The 16,077-nt window shown below is 41.5% G+C and overlaps 1 protein-coding gene across 2 annotated transcripts; it reads right to left on the bottom strand.

The window, feature by feature from the left end:
- Positions 1-3,487: 3,487 nt before the first annotated feature.
- On the bottom strand, positions 3,488-15,568 carry pax9 (paired box 9). 2 transcript variants are annotated; one of them, XM_036954586.1, is made up of 4 exons: positions 13,108-15,568; positions 11,756-12,385; positions 9,333-9,484; positions 3,488-4,842 (listed from the first exon to the last, which is right to left on the bottom strand). In XM_036954586.1, the coding sequence occupies exons 1-4, from the start codon at positions 13,109-13,111 to the stop codon at positions 4,570-4,572; spliced, it is 1,059 nt and encodes a 352-aa protein (XP_036810481.1). In that variant the 5' UTR covers positions 13,112-15,568; the 3' UTR covers positions 3,488-4,569. The 2 variants fall into 2 exon arrangements, with proteins under 2 accessions (XP_036810481.1, XP_036810482.1); XM_036954587.1 differs by lacking the exon at positions 9,333-9,484 and having other exon boundaries at positions 11,799-12,385; positions 13,108-14,238.
- Between the last annotated feature and the right edge of the window lie 509 nt (positions 15,569-16,077).

Raw genomic sequence — 16,077 nt, 5'->3', positions numbered from 1 at the left:
TATTTTATTTTATTTTTTGGCATCACACCTGCCTTATTATCACTTGAAACATTAGTTTTTTTGTGTGTGTTTAATAGGCAAAATGACATTGTGTCAACATACAGTATGACCTCAAAGTGATTTGTTCTTGAAATTTGTAGTTTATGACATTTCAGATTTAAATTTATCAGTAAGTAGTTTAGCTGTAGTGAAACTGCTTTTCAAAGTAACTTCAGTTAAGTAAACTATATATTTTTTAAGCGTAACTTTAGTGTAGCTTAACATTTTTTCAGTGTGAAGTAATTGGTAGCTTGTTAAACTATATTTTCAAAGTAGCTTCCCCGATACCGTGTGTAGGATCCACACTTTGAGTTTGACGGTAGTGTTCTGTGCTGACAGGGTTAAAAATGGAAGGTACACCTAACCTAGTCTCTGTTAAAGCATCATGCCACACACACACCAGATGTGCAGTGGTTTGGCTCCCCAGAACGGACCTGCTAATTTATCGTTTTTACTCACCTGTGTGTTTAAACATGCTGTTTTTAAGACACATAGAAAACAATCTGTCTATTGTCACCATCCTTTTAAAAAGTCCAATGAACAAGAGCGCGCCTAACCCCATGTATTTCTGTAGTTGTGTATGTAGCACCCTGCTTAGTGTTACTTTATTAGACTGTGTGTGTGTGTGTGTAGCACCCTGCTTAGTGTTACTTTATTAGACTGAGTGTGTGTGTGTGTAGCACCCTGCTTAATGTTACTTTAGTAGACTGTGTGTGTGTGTGTGTGTGTGTGTGTGTGTGTGTGTGTGTGTGTGTGTGTGTGTGTGTGTGTGTGTGCGCGTGTGTGTAGTGCCCTGCTTAGTGTTACTTTAGTAGACTGTGTGTGTGTGTAGTGCCCTGCTTAGTGTTACTTTAGTCCACTGTGTGTGCGTGCGTGAATTTAAATGCGCTCTTAACCCATGTATTCCAGTAGTGTGTGTGTAGCACACTTTAGTTGGAGCTTGTCTTGTTTCTGATTGCGTGTAGTGGAGTAAAGATAACCATATGACATTTGGAGGCAGACTCAACATCATTAATTAACAACATGTGTTCCCCCCCCCCCTTCATTCTTAAAACGACAGTTTCCCTATTAGACCTCACTTCCATAACGTTTGACCTACATTATCCTGAAGGGTGCCCAGATTAGACTAAAGAGTACCCATAGTTTTACATCAAACTAGTTATGGTTGTTTACAAACATTTGGATCATAGATTTTCTGGCTGTTACTCTGGCATTGTTTTAATAGTTTTTTTTTCTACTATTATAAAGCGACTCTGGGTCATTGAAAAGCGTTATATAAGTCCCATGTATTATTATTCAACAAAAAAAGGTAAAGTATTGGCTTAATTGAACGTGGTTATATTTTTTGTTTCATTCCTATGAGCCAAAAGAAATGGACTTTGTCCAAGAGCGTTTTAGTTGTTTTGTCAGTGTACATCAACCCATACCGTGTAGCACAGCCAATCTATTCTCACCTCTCATGTCTTAAGGTTGAACGCTGTGACTGGGTTGTTCTCTCTGTTGTTTGATGATGGATTGAAGGGATTCTAAGTAGGGCTGGTACAGTGTATGTTTATCTCACTAGTAGTGTTGATCTAGGATCACCCCCCCGTCCCCCCCCCCCCCCCCCCCGTCCCCCCCGTCCCTCCCCCGTCCATGCAATCTGTCATTGTGATCTAAAAGGCTAAACTGATCCTAAATCAGCACTAATACTGCGAGACACTTTATACATAGGGCTCCTGATCATCTCACTGCAGGTCTGTGATGTGGCTCACGTACGGTCAGAAACAACACTAGGATCCCTGGTGCAACGGTCCGTGACCACTGGATGCGGGGGAGAGTGCTTTCCAAGTCAAATCAGCACCGGCCTGCAAAGGACAGAGGAATGTTTACACTGTCGCACAAACAGAGGGACTGTTTATGCTGTAACACTGGCGGGCTGGGCTGGTGGGGACTTGGGCACCCATCCCCTTTCCTTTGTGGCACATATATAATATGTTAATGTGAAATAGCTCCCGAGTTCCATCAAGCTTACACACACTTCTCTCTCTCTCTCACACACACACACATATATACACACACACACACACCTCTGAAACCGACGTCCTTGCCTATGTAATACATTAATGAAGTATACTTTGTAAAGGAGCTGCCATGTTTCATCAAGCTCACACACACCACACACACTCACACTCACCCACACACACACAAACAAACACGTACACACCTCTGCAGCACAACCTCAGCCTGGTGCTGCTGGCAGGCTGTTTGCTAAGGACTTAATGAGTGTACACACTCTAGGTCAGGTGGCTGGTGACCTCACAGACCACAGGCAAAACAGTATGTCTTTGTCAGTACTAGTCTCCGAGTTGGAGTGGAGGTCGGTTTGCTACTCCGACATACATACACACGCTCTCTCTCCTCCTCCCTCCATCAGCCCCTCGATCAGACAGACACAATGCCATTGGAGGCACAAAGGCTTTTTGTTTTATACCTAGATGATGAAAACAGGTACCAAAACAGTGGCCTTGTGGTTCGAGTGCTTTATCCAGTTGAATGGACCTTCTGAACGGCATCTTTCTCTCATGTCAAACATTTCTTGAGACACTCATTGAATCACTCTCTTTTGGTCACGTTTTACGCACAATATTTTCCAATCCATTGAGACTGGGGGAAAAAAGTATTATTAAAAACAATTGATACATTTCTAGTGTGTGTCTTTAGAACAAATGTATTTAAAACTACAACAAATAAATGTTATCTACGCCAGAAGCTGTGCATTTTAATATGGGTAAAGATATTATCGGTAGGAGAAGAAGGTTACAATGGTCAAAAATGAATTCAACACACATGCGTAATTGGAATGCGGCCTACCCCTTCAGAGTCAAAATGCCATAAAGGGGGAAAGGAGAAAGAACGAGATGTATTCTCTATGGATTACGAAGTTGTAGAGCACCCCGTCGGCAACCGTCCAACGTTTTTCCTCTCCCAAATTCCAAGTGAGTCAATTTTATACGAGACAGCCGACGTATCCCACTCTGCCATGAGTTGACTACGCCCGAAGCCCTGTTGGAGTCAAGCACCCAACATTCGGCCCTTCTCGCCTCATGGCAAGCGAACATCAGGTTGGCAAAAGAAAGTAGCAACACACAGAGAATGTTTCGAGAAGTTATTGTTAAACAATGTCGATTTTTCAGCCATTCTGAACCTCGAGTCGTAGCCAACAATATAGCTTAATATCACTGACAAATGTTTATGACCATCAAAAATCTTTCATGTAAGAACTAAGCGCTTGCTTAAAAGGTATCAAATGATTGCATTTCATTCAGCACAACGACGCGTGTGACTTTTAAAAGTGTGTCGGATATTATTTCACGCAGAAGGTGTTTTTGGGATAGGTCTTCTAAACACAAGAGTTTTTTTGAAATGTCTTTTGAAACATCTGCTACAATTCAGGAAGAATCGGGTCAAATCCACACAGTTTCCTTTAATGAAGATACATTCAATTTCATTGTGGATATTAGATTGGACCTGGGCAGCTGTACCGTTTTATCATAATGTCGTTTCAAACATTTACGCAGAAGACTAATGCCAAAGGCTGTCAAAGTGTGTTGGGAACATCCGTATAGGCCTACACTGTTTCCACCGTGGCCTTCTGATGTAATAATTGTACTCCGTTCAACCCTCGTACCTTTTAGTCAGTCTAATAAATACACATGGAGATACATTTAAGTCGAGAAGTGAAAGAACAATGTTCAATATTAAGATTGTAACTTGTCAAAATAATAAACCAAAAAAATACAAGTACAAACATCCAAAACAATACCAATTGATATCACCCCTGATACACTTAAATGCAAAACGTTGTTTTTCCCTCATGGTTGTGATTGTCCTACAGTACTTTAGCTCCTGTCCCTAATAACATTTGCAGAGAAGTGTGCAGAAATGGGTTTAAGAGGCAAGTCCTTGATGAGAATGGCACAATTTCCGCCATGGAAATATGAGAAACAGACAGTCGGTCCTTCAATACACCTGTCCTGTCAGCTTTCTGCAGGGCCACAGACCAGTGTCATGTCTGTAGATAGTGTGGCAAGGTTTCCCTTCCATGTCCTGTCTTTAACTGGGCGATAACTTGAGTTCTCCACACCATGTCTTTGGTATGAAAGAGAATGTTGTGATGGATATGGGGCCTAGGTGAGGTCACCGTGTCTTTGGTATGGAAGAGAATGTTGTGATGGATATGGGGCCTAGGTGAGGTCACCGTGTCTTTGGTATGGAAGAGAATGTTGTGATGGATATGGGGCCTAGGTGAGGTCACCGTGTCTTTGGTATGGAAGAGAATGTTGTGATGGATATGGGGCCTAGGTGAGGTCACCATATAAATACAGAAGAGGTGAGTGCAATGAGCTGGCACCAGGCCCATGGTAAAGGAGGACTTGTTTCTCCTTATCTCCTTCCTCCCTCCTCTTATCTCCATCCGCCCGTCCGTCTGTCCTGCTCCCCCTCTTCTTCGCTCTGTCTCTCCGTCCGACCGGCCCGTCTGTCTGTGTTCTACAGTGCTGAGGCGGTGATGGGGTGGGCATGGGGGTGGATGGCGTCACGGTGGTGGGCTGTCATACCCTTGAAGGCCAGCGGAGCGGCGATGTTGTCACAGCTGTGGTGATAGAGAGCACTGCCACTGTGCGGCTGCCATGTGGGACCGGTCACATAGGCCGACGTGGTGGCGCTGTACCCCATGTAGGGCGACACTGGGGTGGGAGGGTGGTAGGCTGGGATGCTGGGCGCTGTGACATAACTGTTCACTGTGGGCAAGCCACTCTGCGTCTGTCAGGGAGAGGAGAGAGAGAGAGAGGATGGTGAGACCATTGAAGTAGGATGTCATTCTAGTTCTGTGAGTGAGACGCAGGTAAGAGCGGTAGGTAGAGAGACATAACTGTTCACTGTGCACGGGCAGGCCGCTCTGGGTCTGTTAGAGGGAGCGAGAGAGAGGAGAGAAACACAAGGTTAGACAGAGGTAGAGAGAGAAGGTGAGACATGGGGAGGAGAGGCACAAGGGAAATGTGATATAGTATGGCAGTGAGGGAAGTGGAGAGAGAGGAGGAAAGGGAGAGGGAGAAGGTGAGACATGGGGAGGAGAGGCACAAGGGAAATGTGATATAGTATGGCAGTGAGGGAAGTGGAGAGAGAGAGAGAGAGTGAGAGAGGAGGAAAGGGAGAGGGAGAAGGTGAGACATGGGGAGGAGAGGCACAAGGGAAATGTGATATAGTATGGCAGTGATGGAAGTGGAGAGAGAGAGAGAGGAGGAAAGTGAGAGGGAGAAGTGAGAGTAGGTGAGGGTTAGGGTTGAGTTAGAATTTGGGTGAAGAGTACAGTGGTGAGGTATACAACATGTGAAATGGGGGCTGAATACAATAGGGGTTGGGAGAAGTTGAGGGTTTATTGAGACAGGGGAGATTTGGAATGACAGAAATTAAGAAGGGAAAGAAAAGTACAGGGTTAAGCATGAGTAACATTTGGCACCATGACAAAACATATCTTGAAGAATTCACACAATTGTTTCAACATTACATGCATGGGTGGTCTATTCTGTAACTAGTGAGAATAAGAATGGTTTCTGCAGAAGTGAGCATACTTCTCGTTCCTGTCTAGTATTTGTCCAGGATTTCCTCAACTTAAACACCCATTGCTTATATATATTTTTTCTTTCGACTGAAATCCACAGCCATGACGGGGCACGTGCAATACACCAATTCTAATCGCTTTCCGTTTTTAAGGAGGCTATATATTTAACTGATATTTTTTATTTCACTAAGCAAAATGCTATGGGCCAATTTACATAATGCCATTTTAGTTTGAGGTTAAATTATCTACTTTTTCTACCGAGTATTTCCCTAGGCCTACTGCTTTGAATTTATGTTTAGTTTTTTCAAGATATTTCAATTTGTGAAAACTGAAAATAGTTCAGGAAGAAGACTTTCCTAGCCCATGTTGCCCATATCTTAATTTGATACAATATTTTTTCCCCGTTATAGGATATTGATAAATAATGAAATACACACATACAGGTTTATTGGAATAGGCTAGATTCACTCGATCAAATCATGATATTCTACACGACTTGCTTTTCGCATAGGCCTAATTTTTGTTTGTTTCGCCCCTTTATATGTCAATATTCAATGTTAAGTCATACTTTTAAAATGTTAAAAAAATATATATATACAGTCCTTGGCTTGCCTGTTGTGCGCAAGAGCTCTATTAACGTCTATCGATTCTACAGTCAATTCTGGCAAACGGAAAAGACAGGCTTAAACAATTCAGAATTTTTTTTCGTTACATAATTCGCATTATTTTTGATGATCGTTTCCATGCAGTGTATTTTTTTCTAACGCACAGAGCATCTAACGACCCAGATGACTGAGAATAAATAATCAGTGTTGACGGATGAAAGCAGTCTACTGAACTGGTATAGGAGAACGCTGCACAAGGCCGTCTTTAGCCTAATGTGTTCTCATATTTAATAGAATCCAATATCTCGAGGTATTTAGGCTACAGAAGCCTTGAAATGCATTCAATGTTGTAATAATAAATAAAAGCTTAACTGTAGGAAACATGCTGTCGTATCCAAAATGTCAGTCAAAACCAGTGATTTGTCATTAGCATGAAACCTAATGGTCTATGTTATGTCTGATTTTTAAAAAAAAACTGTCCTCTAGACTCTAGAGTTCCGGAGCGGAAGAAAGGCATTTAAACATCACATCCGAGCCGTGGGCACTGTTTATGTATGTGCGTGTCATTACCTTAAATCGAAAGTTAATGATTCCATTCTTCTTCCAAAGAGTGACATGATAGCTCACCCTCAGCCCCGTAGGCGCAGGACTGGGATTCTTCAAGTACAGTTAAAAGTACATCAGGTACTCCGTGTAGGTCTACTGTAGGTCTATAGAACCCGAAGTTACGATTTATTTATTTGATTTCGGGCTATTCATTTTTTTATACTTACGTGTGTATTGGATTTTAAAAAATACATTTCGTCTTTATTCATCTGTTAATGCTTTTGTGGACCTGTCATTGGGAGGTAGTTTTTCATTTTTCATTCTTATCAGTAAATAGCTGTGCGGTTTCAGCTGCATAGGCTACATGCGCTGTTCGCTGACACTCGAAAGATTGAGAAAAATAATCCTTATTTTAGCAATATCTTTGAATTTGTACATAATCAACATATAGCAATTGACCTTACGCTTTTTGAAAATCCACACTTCTTACTTCAATCGCCACAAGACTACTCGAGTTGTATTGTGGGTGTGCAAGAGGTGAGGGCGGACGAGTAGTGTGTTTGAAAGTGCGTGCAAACTGCAGTATGTGTATTGTGCTTTGAAATATGGGCCTATAGGATAGAATATGCACCATTTTGAAAGGATTTAGGTCATCAGCAAGTTATCGTCTACAAATACATTTCCATTGACAAGTATAAGCCTATAGCAGCCTGTGGCACGCAGAGAAAGTCATACGTTACAAATGACTATCAAAATAGTTGAAAATTAATCGAATTATAAGCATTTCTTATATTCTGACGATTGCTTTAGATCACACTTTGACATATGCAAAATATAAAGTACGTAGAAGTAAAAATACACACTTGACCTATGGCTGATTATGCAATTTAAAGGCATACTGGTCATAGGGGCATTGGGCTACGTTTGTTTTTTTCCATATTTTTATCCCATGGAGTTAAATCATCATCATGTGCTATTCTGCATCATTTGTCCCCATTGATGCATCCAACCGTAGCCTATTGAATATATTGAGGTTACCATGCATAACTCGAGATAGATCGCGTGGCTCCGACGATATATCATACCAATTATGCATGCCTCCCCCTCCCCCTCTCACTTTCTTAAACATACTATATCCCTCATGCACGCTCGTGCTCACACTCCCTGTCCTCTCCCTCGTCCCTCCACCTCACACGTTGTTTGCGCCGTTTGCAGTCGATGTATTATTTCGCAACATAAAATGCACCATATTTTCTCACACAAGACTATCCCGAGTCTAGTGAGATGTTCTTCCTTTGGAATGAAACAACGTTTATACACACTAAAATATAATATGTTCTTCGACTATAGGCCTATTAGTGCATGGGATAAGTTTCGATGGAATGAACCCACAATTTCAGCAATGCCTTTCAACTTCTATTAGATCAGCGTGCAAATCATTATTGGGGCTTAATAAATATGCCTAAAATGTAGTCTACTGGTCAAAATATTTAAATGTGTCATTGCGTTTTAATTATTTAAACTTCAGTCTTATTTTTCATTTACATTAGGCCTAATATTAGTTATTTTAGCACATTGGCTAAGACAATATGGAAATGTAATGTAATTAAGCAGTCCTAATGATCCTTGTAAGCATAACATATACAAACACTCAAATTTGAATTTAAACATTTAAATAATCTTTCTTCAACGGCTAGACTTTTATTATTAACTTGTGAGTCGGTCTGTCTCCGTTTCATGCTTATGGATTTTCTTTTCTCGCAACAAAAAATAAACCGTAGAAACGTGTCCAATGGCGTAAATCAACGACCTGATTCATCGTGCCACGTTCACTGGTCGAAAATATGAGGGCTTGAGAAGTCGAAACAAAATGTTTCTTCGTTCATATCCCTAAAGTCTAAACCTTGTAAGACAAAGACAAGTGGCTGCAAAATACAAAGTTGAAAAATACACCGATTTTCAACAACAGAAAATACAAAATCATTTCTCAAATATATTATGCCTACAACGTTTGGCCATGCAACGTTTGGCTATATCGACAAGACCTGTTCCAATTTAAATCTACATTTGGCGTGCTACGCTAATGACAGCCACTGAGCTTCTCAGTACATGTCCATTTGTCAACATGCTATCACATGCAAGGAAATTGATGAGTCATGGGGTCCCAGGTACATGGTTAATTTGTCACAGAACAGAATCAATCATATGCCAATGATGGTTACAAAACTACAACACGTAATAGTAATGTAATAGCACAGTAGGCCTAATGTAACCGTAAGAACAACCCTTAGCCTAGGCCCAAAACACTCTACGGTGCGGTGTCTTGTCTGGAGGCATACCGCCCACACCCAGCGGAGAGAGCATGTCAAATATGACTGAAAAGCACCGAGAAAACATACTCTACGTTGATTATACAATAAGTGTGGGCCAAAAAATGGAAGGGTATCATATTGTACTACACCGTTGTTGAGATTAACACACATTAGGTTAGAGATGGGCGAGGATGCAATTTTATTGATCAAGGATGTGTTTCCTTTTACCTGTTTGTATTTTGCTTCAGGTTCTATAGAATGCGGTGGTTTATCCTGCACGCCATTGACTAGTGGAGAGCTTGCTGACGGCGGAAAATGTGTCCTGTTTATAACGCTCCATTCTTCTAGTTTGGCACTGGGAAAGGACGAACTGTCACTAACTGCATGGGGCAAAACAGACAGAGACAGAGGAGAGGAAGGTCAGAGGAGATGAACCGAAGAGACTTCACGCTACCACTCACATCTACCATTCTAGGCATTCATATCACCTCACCCCCTACAGCTTTTTAGCAAAAACCCCCCAACAAAAAAGTTATCCAGCAAAGACACGAAAAATATTTGAAATGGCAACGATCATCATTTGCGATTTTATGCTTAGACATTCCTATACTTAAAAAGCTTTTTGTCATCTCAAATCTGAATTAATTCTAGGTCAATTTATATTTCATACAGAAGGCGCCTGGTACCCGTGTGTGTGTGTGGTGTGTGTATTTGCCTTAGCCTACTGATCAAAACGGAACAGAACAGCTCATTGCTGTAATGGTCAGTAACATTTACCCAAACCAGTCTTTCTGTGGGGACAAATTAGATGTACTTTAACCGTTTCCCCTTTGTACATGATGGATATGATATTATACACGGGTGCTAACGTTTAGAATTGGAAAAGCAAGCCCACCAGTGTTGTAACTTGAGAAGACCATTGGATCATTTTTTTCTCGGCCCCCTTTTCTTTCTTTCAACAAAGCAGGTTTTACTTGGAGTTGTGTATTTTGTGCATAGACATATGTTTCAATATTTTTTGTCGGTTTAAAATGTTTGGGTCTCTTGCTATTTCCAAAATAATCATTCACTGACATAAGGCTGTCTTAGGTTAATTCGAGGAAGGAATATGCATGGTACTTTATCTTCTTTTCTCGATGGCATGGTAGGCCTGGCCTATAAAATAGTGCAATGCGAAAGGTGTGTGTGTGTGTGTGTGTGTGTGTGTGTGTGTGTGTGTGTGTGTGTGTGTGTGTGTGTGTGTGTGTGAGTGTGAGAGAGAGAGAGCGAGAGTGCCATTTGATGACCAACGCCTTTGGAATGATCGCCATAATTCAAATGCAATTATGATGATTTACGCATCTTTACGCATGACGGCAATATTCGCCATATGCGTCAACGCTCTTCGTCTCAGAATAGGTCTACTGTATACATCCACTGTTGTAGTGTAAACCCAATAGCAGTTCGATGTCATAGTAAGGGATTTGTTTTATGAAAACCTGAGTCTCGAGGCTGGCGAAGTGATTGTGGCGCTAAAAGGCCTCACGTCATTCAGTGTACATGACACTTATTTCGGCTTTCAAAACCTGCAGCAAACATCTGCTAATAATTTGGAAATGCATAAGTTGTTTATAAAGGCATCCTTTGAGAACACATTCCTCTCCGGGAATTCTTGTTCGGCTTGAAGATCTGCGCTGCCTTTGAGGGGCGAAGCCTTGTTGTTTAGATTGTCTGAGTTAAATGAGTACATGGAATGGCCGAGGCCTCATGGATCTAATGAGGACTACACAAGCACTAAGGAAAAGGGCATGTTCATATCCACAAGGCGGTGAGACCTGAGGCCGTTCTAACTTCTGACAGAAGCACGGGTATGACAAGCGCATAGGTGGTCGACTGACATCTAACACTCTGCTAACACAAGAAACGTTGTCACTAAAAATGGTATTCACAACAACAGTAATGTATCATGATTGATGGAGGTCAGATTTGCTTTACAATGCTTCCAAAACAGACTTGCATTTGTGGTAGCACACTAGTGAAACCTAACTGTCCAAACATGACTGTAAGTAACAAAAACAAGTTTCTAAACTCGGATAGGGCCTTTAGGGAACAACACAGAGCAGCCCGGTAGACTAAAAGCATGTGAAACTGCATTTCAGGGGAGTGTATTTTGAAGCAAGTCGTGCAAGAACAAAATGTCTGGCTGTAAGTCATGGCATGGCAAAGCCTTGAACACCTCATTTTGATTTTAGTTCATCTCCTCGTGCACCGCTGCGCCTTCCCTTCATTATCCCACTAATATTCCACATCCGCCCCTTACTTATTAGTTGCAAGCCTTCCTTTAACCATCTGTTTTAATGCAACCTTTGAACTAGGAACTAAACTTTACTCATGTATGCACTCACCAATACTTAGCCAATTTATTTGTTTGCAGTTCGTTCCAGAATAGTCACTCTTTTATCTGTTATTCGTAAGTAACATAGTGCATATACAGACCCGTATGTGCATTGGTCATATATTTAACTGCATACCTCCAAATTAATAAAGTTACACATCTTGCCACTAGGCTCACTACACACACACATACCCCAACCCATGCGTTTTCCTATTAATTTTAACCATTTACTACAGCAATTGGTTTGCCCGTGTACCAAAGTAAAAATCATGCTTACTTTGTTGCTCTGTTATCGACCGAATCCCCAGAATATCTGTTACCGAGTGGGAGGAGGGCCATATCCTGTGCATAGCCATGTGTCCAGGGAGGGAGTGCATGCCCGGGGGAGTCGGTACTTTGGTCCCAGAGGCTCCGATGGGGGTCGGATACGAGTATATGTGGTTGTATGGTAGCGTTGGTTGTGGTGGGTGAGACGACTGCTTGCTGGACTCATACTGGCTCTGCTGGGACAGATTCCCAATCTTGTTGCGGAGGATCCTACTGATGGAGCTCACAGATGGTAGATTGAACTTGTCACAAACTCCGTCAGCCAGTAGCCTGTCCCGGATCTCCCAGGCGAAGATACCCGGGTCCCTCTGCTTGTATGTCCGTATGTGCTTGACCACTGTAGGCGTGGTGACCCGTGGTTTGCTGCCCCCGATCGCTCCCGGGAGTATAGAGCCGGTCTCGTTGTACCGGGCCAGTATCTTGCTGACGCAGCCGTGGGAGACCCGGAGCTGTCTGCTGATGTCGCAAGGCCTGATGCCCAGCTGGGCGAGCTCTACAATCCGCAGCCGGATTGCGTTGGGAAGCGGTCTGCCGTTGACAAAAACCCCGCCGAGCTGGTTCACCTCTCCAAAGGCTGGCTCTGGTGTCATGGAAACATACACAGAGACAACACAATGAAACACAAATCTTAAATTAGACGACTTGTTGCTGTAGTAGCCTGTAAAGGCCCTTTAGGACTAGTGTTGTTAATCGTGCTTCCCGTTCCTTGAGTCCTTAGTCGACATAAGGCGGTCTGCAACGTAGTTTTCAACCCGTTAAGGACAAATAAATGCTTATTTACAGCATATGCTATAGTTTTACTAATTGGCTATTAATACTGTCTTAAATGTATTGGGATATATATATTTAATGCACTCAAAACAGATGCGTAAGAATCGAATCAGTAAGCGTGTGATGAAAATAACAACATGTCCCACCTTTAGGCAGCCCCCTGCAAATAAAAACCCCGCACCTTTTCAGTTTGTGCATAACATACTGCTCCATTGTTATAGCGTTGTATTTGAATTTCAAGATACATTTGCAGTAAAAATATGTTTTGCGCATAGCTATGCTATAGTTTTACTAATTGGCTATTAATACTGGCCACTGGAAAATCCCATAATAAAACCAACTGAAGCTCAAAACTGTTCGGCCTTTATTTGAAGCCATACCATCGCTATACAAGCCATAGGCCTACAATCATAATTGATTCATTAGAATGTAGGTATAATTCGTTCCTTGAAAGATGTAGGAATATCCGGTCGAGTGCCTGTTATAGACTAACTCCATCATCGGCCACACAATATTTCCATATAAACTTACCCATTGCGTTTAGTCCACAAATTATTATTGGGATCTCGGAGTTACGCCTTCCGTCCAGTTCCGAGTCCAGTTTCGCTGGTGTCCGGAAACCTGTCTAGGGGAGCACAAATCCTCGCTCTCCTCCGGCCACGGGTACTGTGTTAACCGAACTAACGATAGTAGTGAGAAGGACAAATCCGCGATGTGTTTCCTGATAGCAGGAGAGACAGGCTTACATTTCAATCCAGACAAATCATGGGCCGGTCTTCCAAAACTTTTCTCCTCGGCGAGGCTAGGTCCGCCAATGGAAGTTTGAGTTTATAGGTAGAAGCTTTCCTATTGGTCTAAAAATGTGTGCTCGTGCAGCAAGGCAGCCCCCTCTCTTCCGGAACTACAGTCAGTGTTAACCTACCACCATGAATTGCAATTATGAATTGGATTCTACTGGAATGGTAAATTACATATAAGTAAGTACAATTATATGAATATTGTGATTATGAATCATAACAATAAACTACACTACAGGATAAATCACCAATGCAATAATCCCAATATAATAGTCAGTGGCAATCCAAGTGTTTGGATTTTGTTTTCCTATATTGTCAGTGAGGAATTCATGTGGTATGAAAGTAAAATTGGTAGGCTGCATATTGATATTCCCTCAGTTCAACTGGATAGCGTAACGTGCCTGGCTGTCTTCATTCACCAACCAAATACATAACATTAGACATTCAGAATAGTTGCACATCGTGACACGGACTCAAAAGCAAGGCAAACTAATCGTTTGATTTGGTATGTATCGGCGTTGACTTATAAAGTACACAACCAAAAACAAATAGGTGTATATGGACGGTGAGCAGTAGCCTACAGAACAACACATCTGCTGCCTGAGTTGGGCTTTGGGTCTTACTATAACTCATTCCATATAGGCTACTAATACACTTTTGGTTCAATGTTGTTGTGTATAATCCTTATTATTTCTAAAATTGAGATACAAAAAAAAGTATATTTCGACATATAGCCGTGGTTGTATATGTACATTCAACTGAGTGTTTAAAGAATTTGCAACGCGCCTTCTCAGAAAACCTGGCCTACATAAACTAGGTTACATGAAAACGGACTGATTAGCTTGAATAAATGTTCGATTTGTATATTCGATCAAATTAATTTATACAAATAAGCAGTTATAATAACTTATAATAGCATATTTCAAATACATTCTCCGTTATTACGAAATATTGTATTACAAGGAAGTGGATATGAAACAAAAAAGGATACGGATGTTTGCTGTTATGTCATGTTTATTTATTCAATTTATAAACTACCCTCCATACCATGAATGCGCTGACTACCCCTGCACCTATATTTCACCCATCCGACAGGCAATATAGGACGCCTTTACACACGCAGGTAATCGGACGCTTCGTTTCCTGTTTACAAGAGAAACCTTAGCTCTTGAAGCTCTCGATGGTTGACCTGTGCTCACGGTTTTCTCTTTCTCTTATTGCTAAGGGTCACTTCACAACGGTAAGCTTCGTTTGCTCCCCATCTTAGAAATACATTTCAGTAGATCAACACCATATAGGCCTATGCTACACGCAGATACGTGCTCAAACGTATCCTGCACTTCATTTGTCAAGATTGGCGTAGACTCTAACCATCTTCTTACTGTCGGTGTCTTCCAGGGCCCTCGTCTGTTATAGCAGCGAGAGATTCCAGAGTACTGATCACTGAACTCTAAATGCCTAGCTCGTTTTCCAGCTGCTCTATGGGTGTTCCTGATGTATTTGTTCCGGTATGGCCGATTCCCCTGGACCCCGCTCGCTCATGGCAGTCACTAATGCGTTAAGGATAATGTTTACCATTGGAAAACGTGCTCAACTTGTTTCCATTGAGGTGCTTCCGATGACTGAAATAACAAAGGGTCACGTCCGAGGGATCAGAGGTCTCCGCTCAACAATTAGTAGGCTATTGTAGATACTTGCAGAAGTGATGGTATTTGAAAAGCATTTTTGGTGTACTAATATTATACTAATATTATTCAGACCCATGGATGGTGGTGCAATGTTTATCAAGATTTGAAGTAGCGTCTTTATGATTTATAAAACTAGCCTTTGGATCATGAGCAAACCGGCTTCAAGTGCGAATTCCCCAGGGGCGCGAGTGCATTGGGGCCAACTCAGAGCCTCAAGGGAATTTGCGTGCCATCCATTCCATCTCCTTAACATTCTAATAAGAATAGCTGAAGTGCCTTGTGACGGAACTTCAAGTCCCTTGTCTGTTTAGCCCTGTTCTTTCTGTTCACACGTTTTGTCTAACTTGATCTTATCGCAGTGAGACATATATCTGAAGGGTTAATTGGGCATTGACAGATGAGTGTTAACAAGGTGTGTAGAGTAATGTGAAATGGATACACGCACGAACTTTTCGAGGTCTTTAGACTGCCTACAGAGATAATAATTATCGTGTTTCATCAGTGAGATTTAGGCTAAAATGTATTACAGCCTAAGCAATATTAGGACTAGGCCTACATCAGATTAGGCTATTATTGTTGTTATTGGTTGTATTTGTATTGTTATAGGTAGGCAATAAAATGTCGTTTTATACATGTTTGCCTACCTGTGTATTTCTTCCTGTAGCCTATAGTATTATTATTGTTATTATTATTATTATTATTGTTATAGCCAACCATATGGTAGGAATTCACCATATGAAATTACACGTTGTGTGTTCCATAAGTAGGCCTATAACTAGCAAAAAGGCTACAGTATCCTACAGCATCCTATGTATAACTGTATAATCTCTCTCCTATTAATTCTAACCGAATTTTATTTTCTTCACACTATGGGTTGCAATCCACCGAAATAGTTGAATTTATAATTTCACGACTACGGTATAAAATGACCTAACACTGAGGAGATTAAAGGTGACGAGCGATTTATCGATGACAGTCACAGTAATTACCACGGCACATCATGTCATCTATTAGAT

The sequence above is a fragment of the Oncorhynchus mykiss genome, chromosome 19 (assembly GCF_013265735.2).
Source record: "Oncorhynchus mykiss isolate Arlee chromosome 19, USDA_OmykA_1.1, whole genome shotgun sequence".
Taxonomy (NCBI): Eukaryota; Metazoa; Chordata; class Actinopteri; order Salmoniformes; family Salmonidae; genus Oncorhynchus; species Oncorhynchus mykiss.
The sequence above is the reverse complement of the archived record's forward strand: the minus strand, read 5'-3'. Positions and strand labels throughout refer to the sequence as shown.

Coding starts and splice junctions, on each gene's coding strand:
- pax9 (XM_036954586.1), bottom strand. Junction 9,485..11,755: donor GTCGATAACAGAGCAACAAA/GTAAGCATGATT, acceptor TGCCCCATGCAG/TTAGTGACAGTTCGTCCTTT. Junction 4,843..9,332: donor CTGAAGCAAAATACAAACAG/GTAAAAGGAAAC, acceptor TCTCCCTGACAG/ACGCAGAGTGGCTTGCCCAC.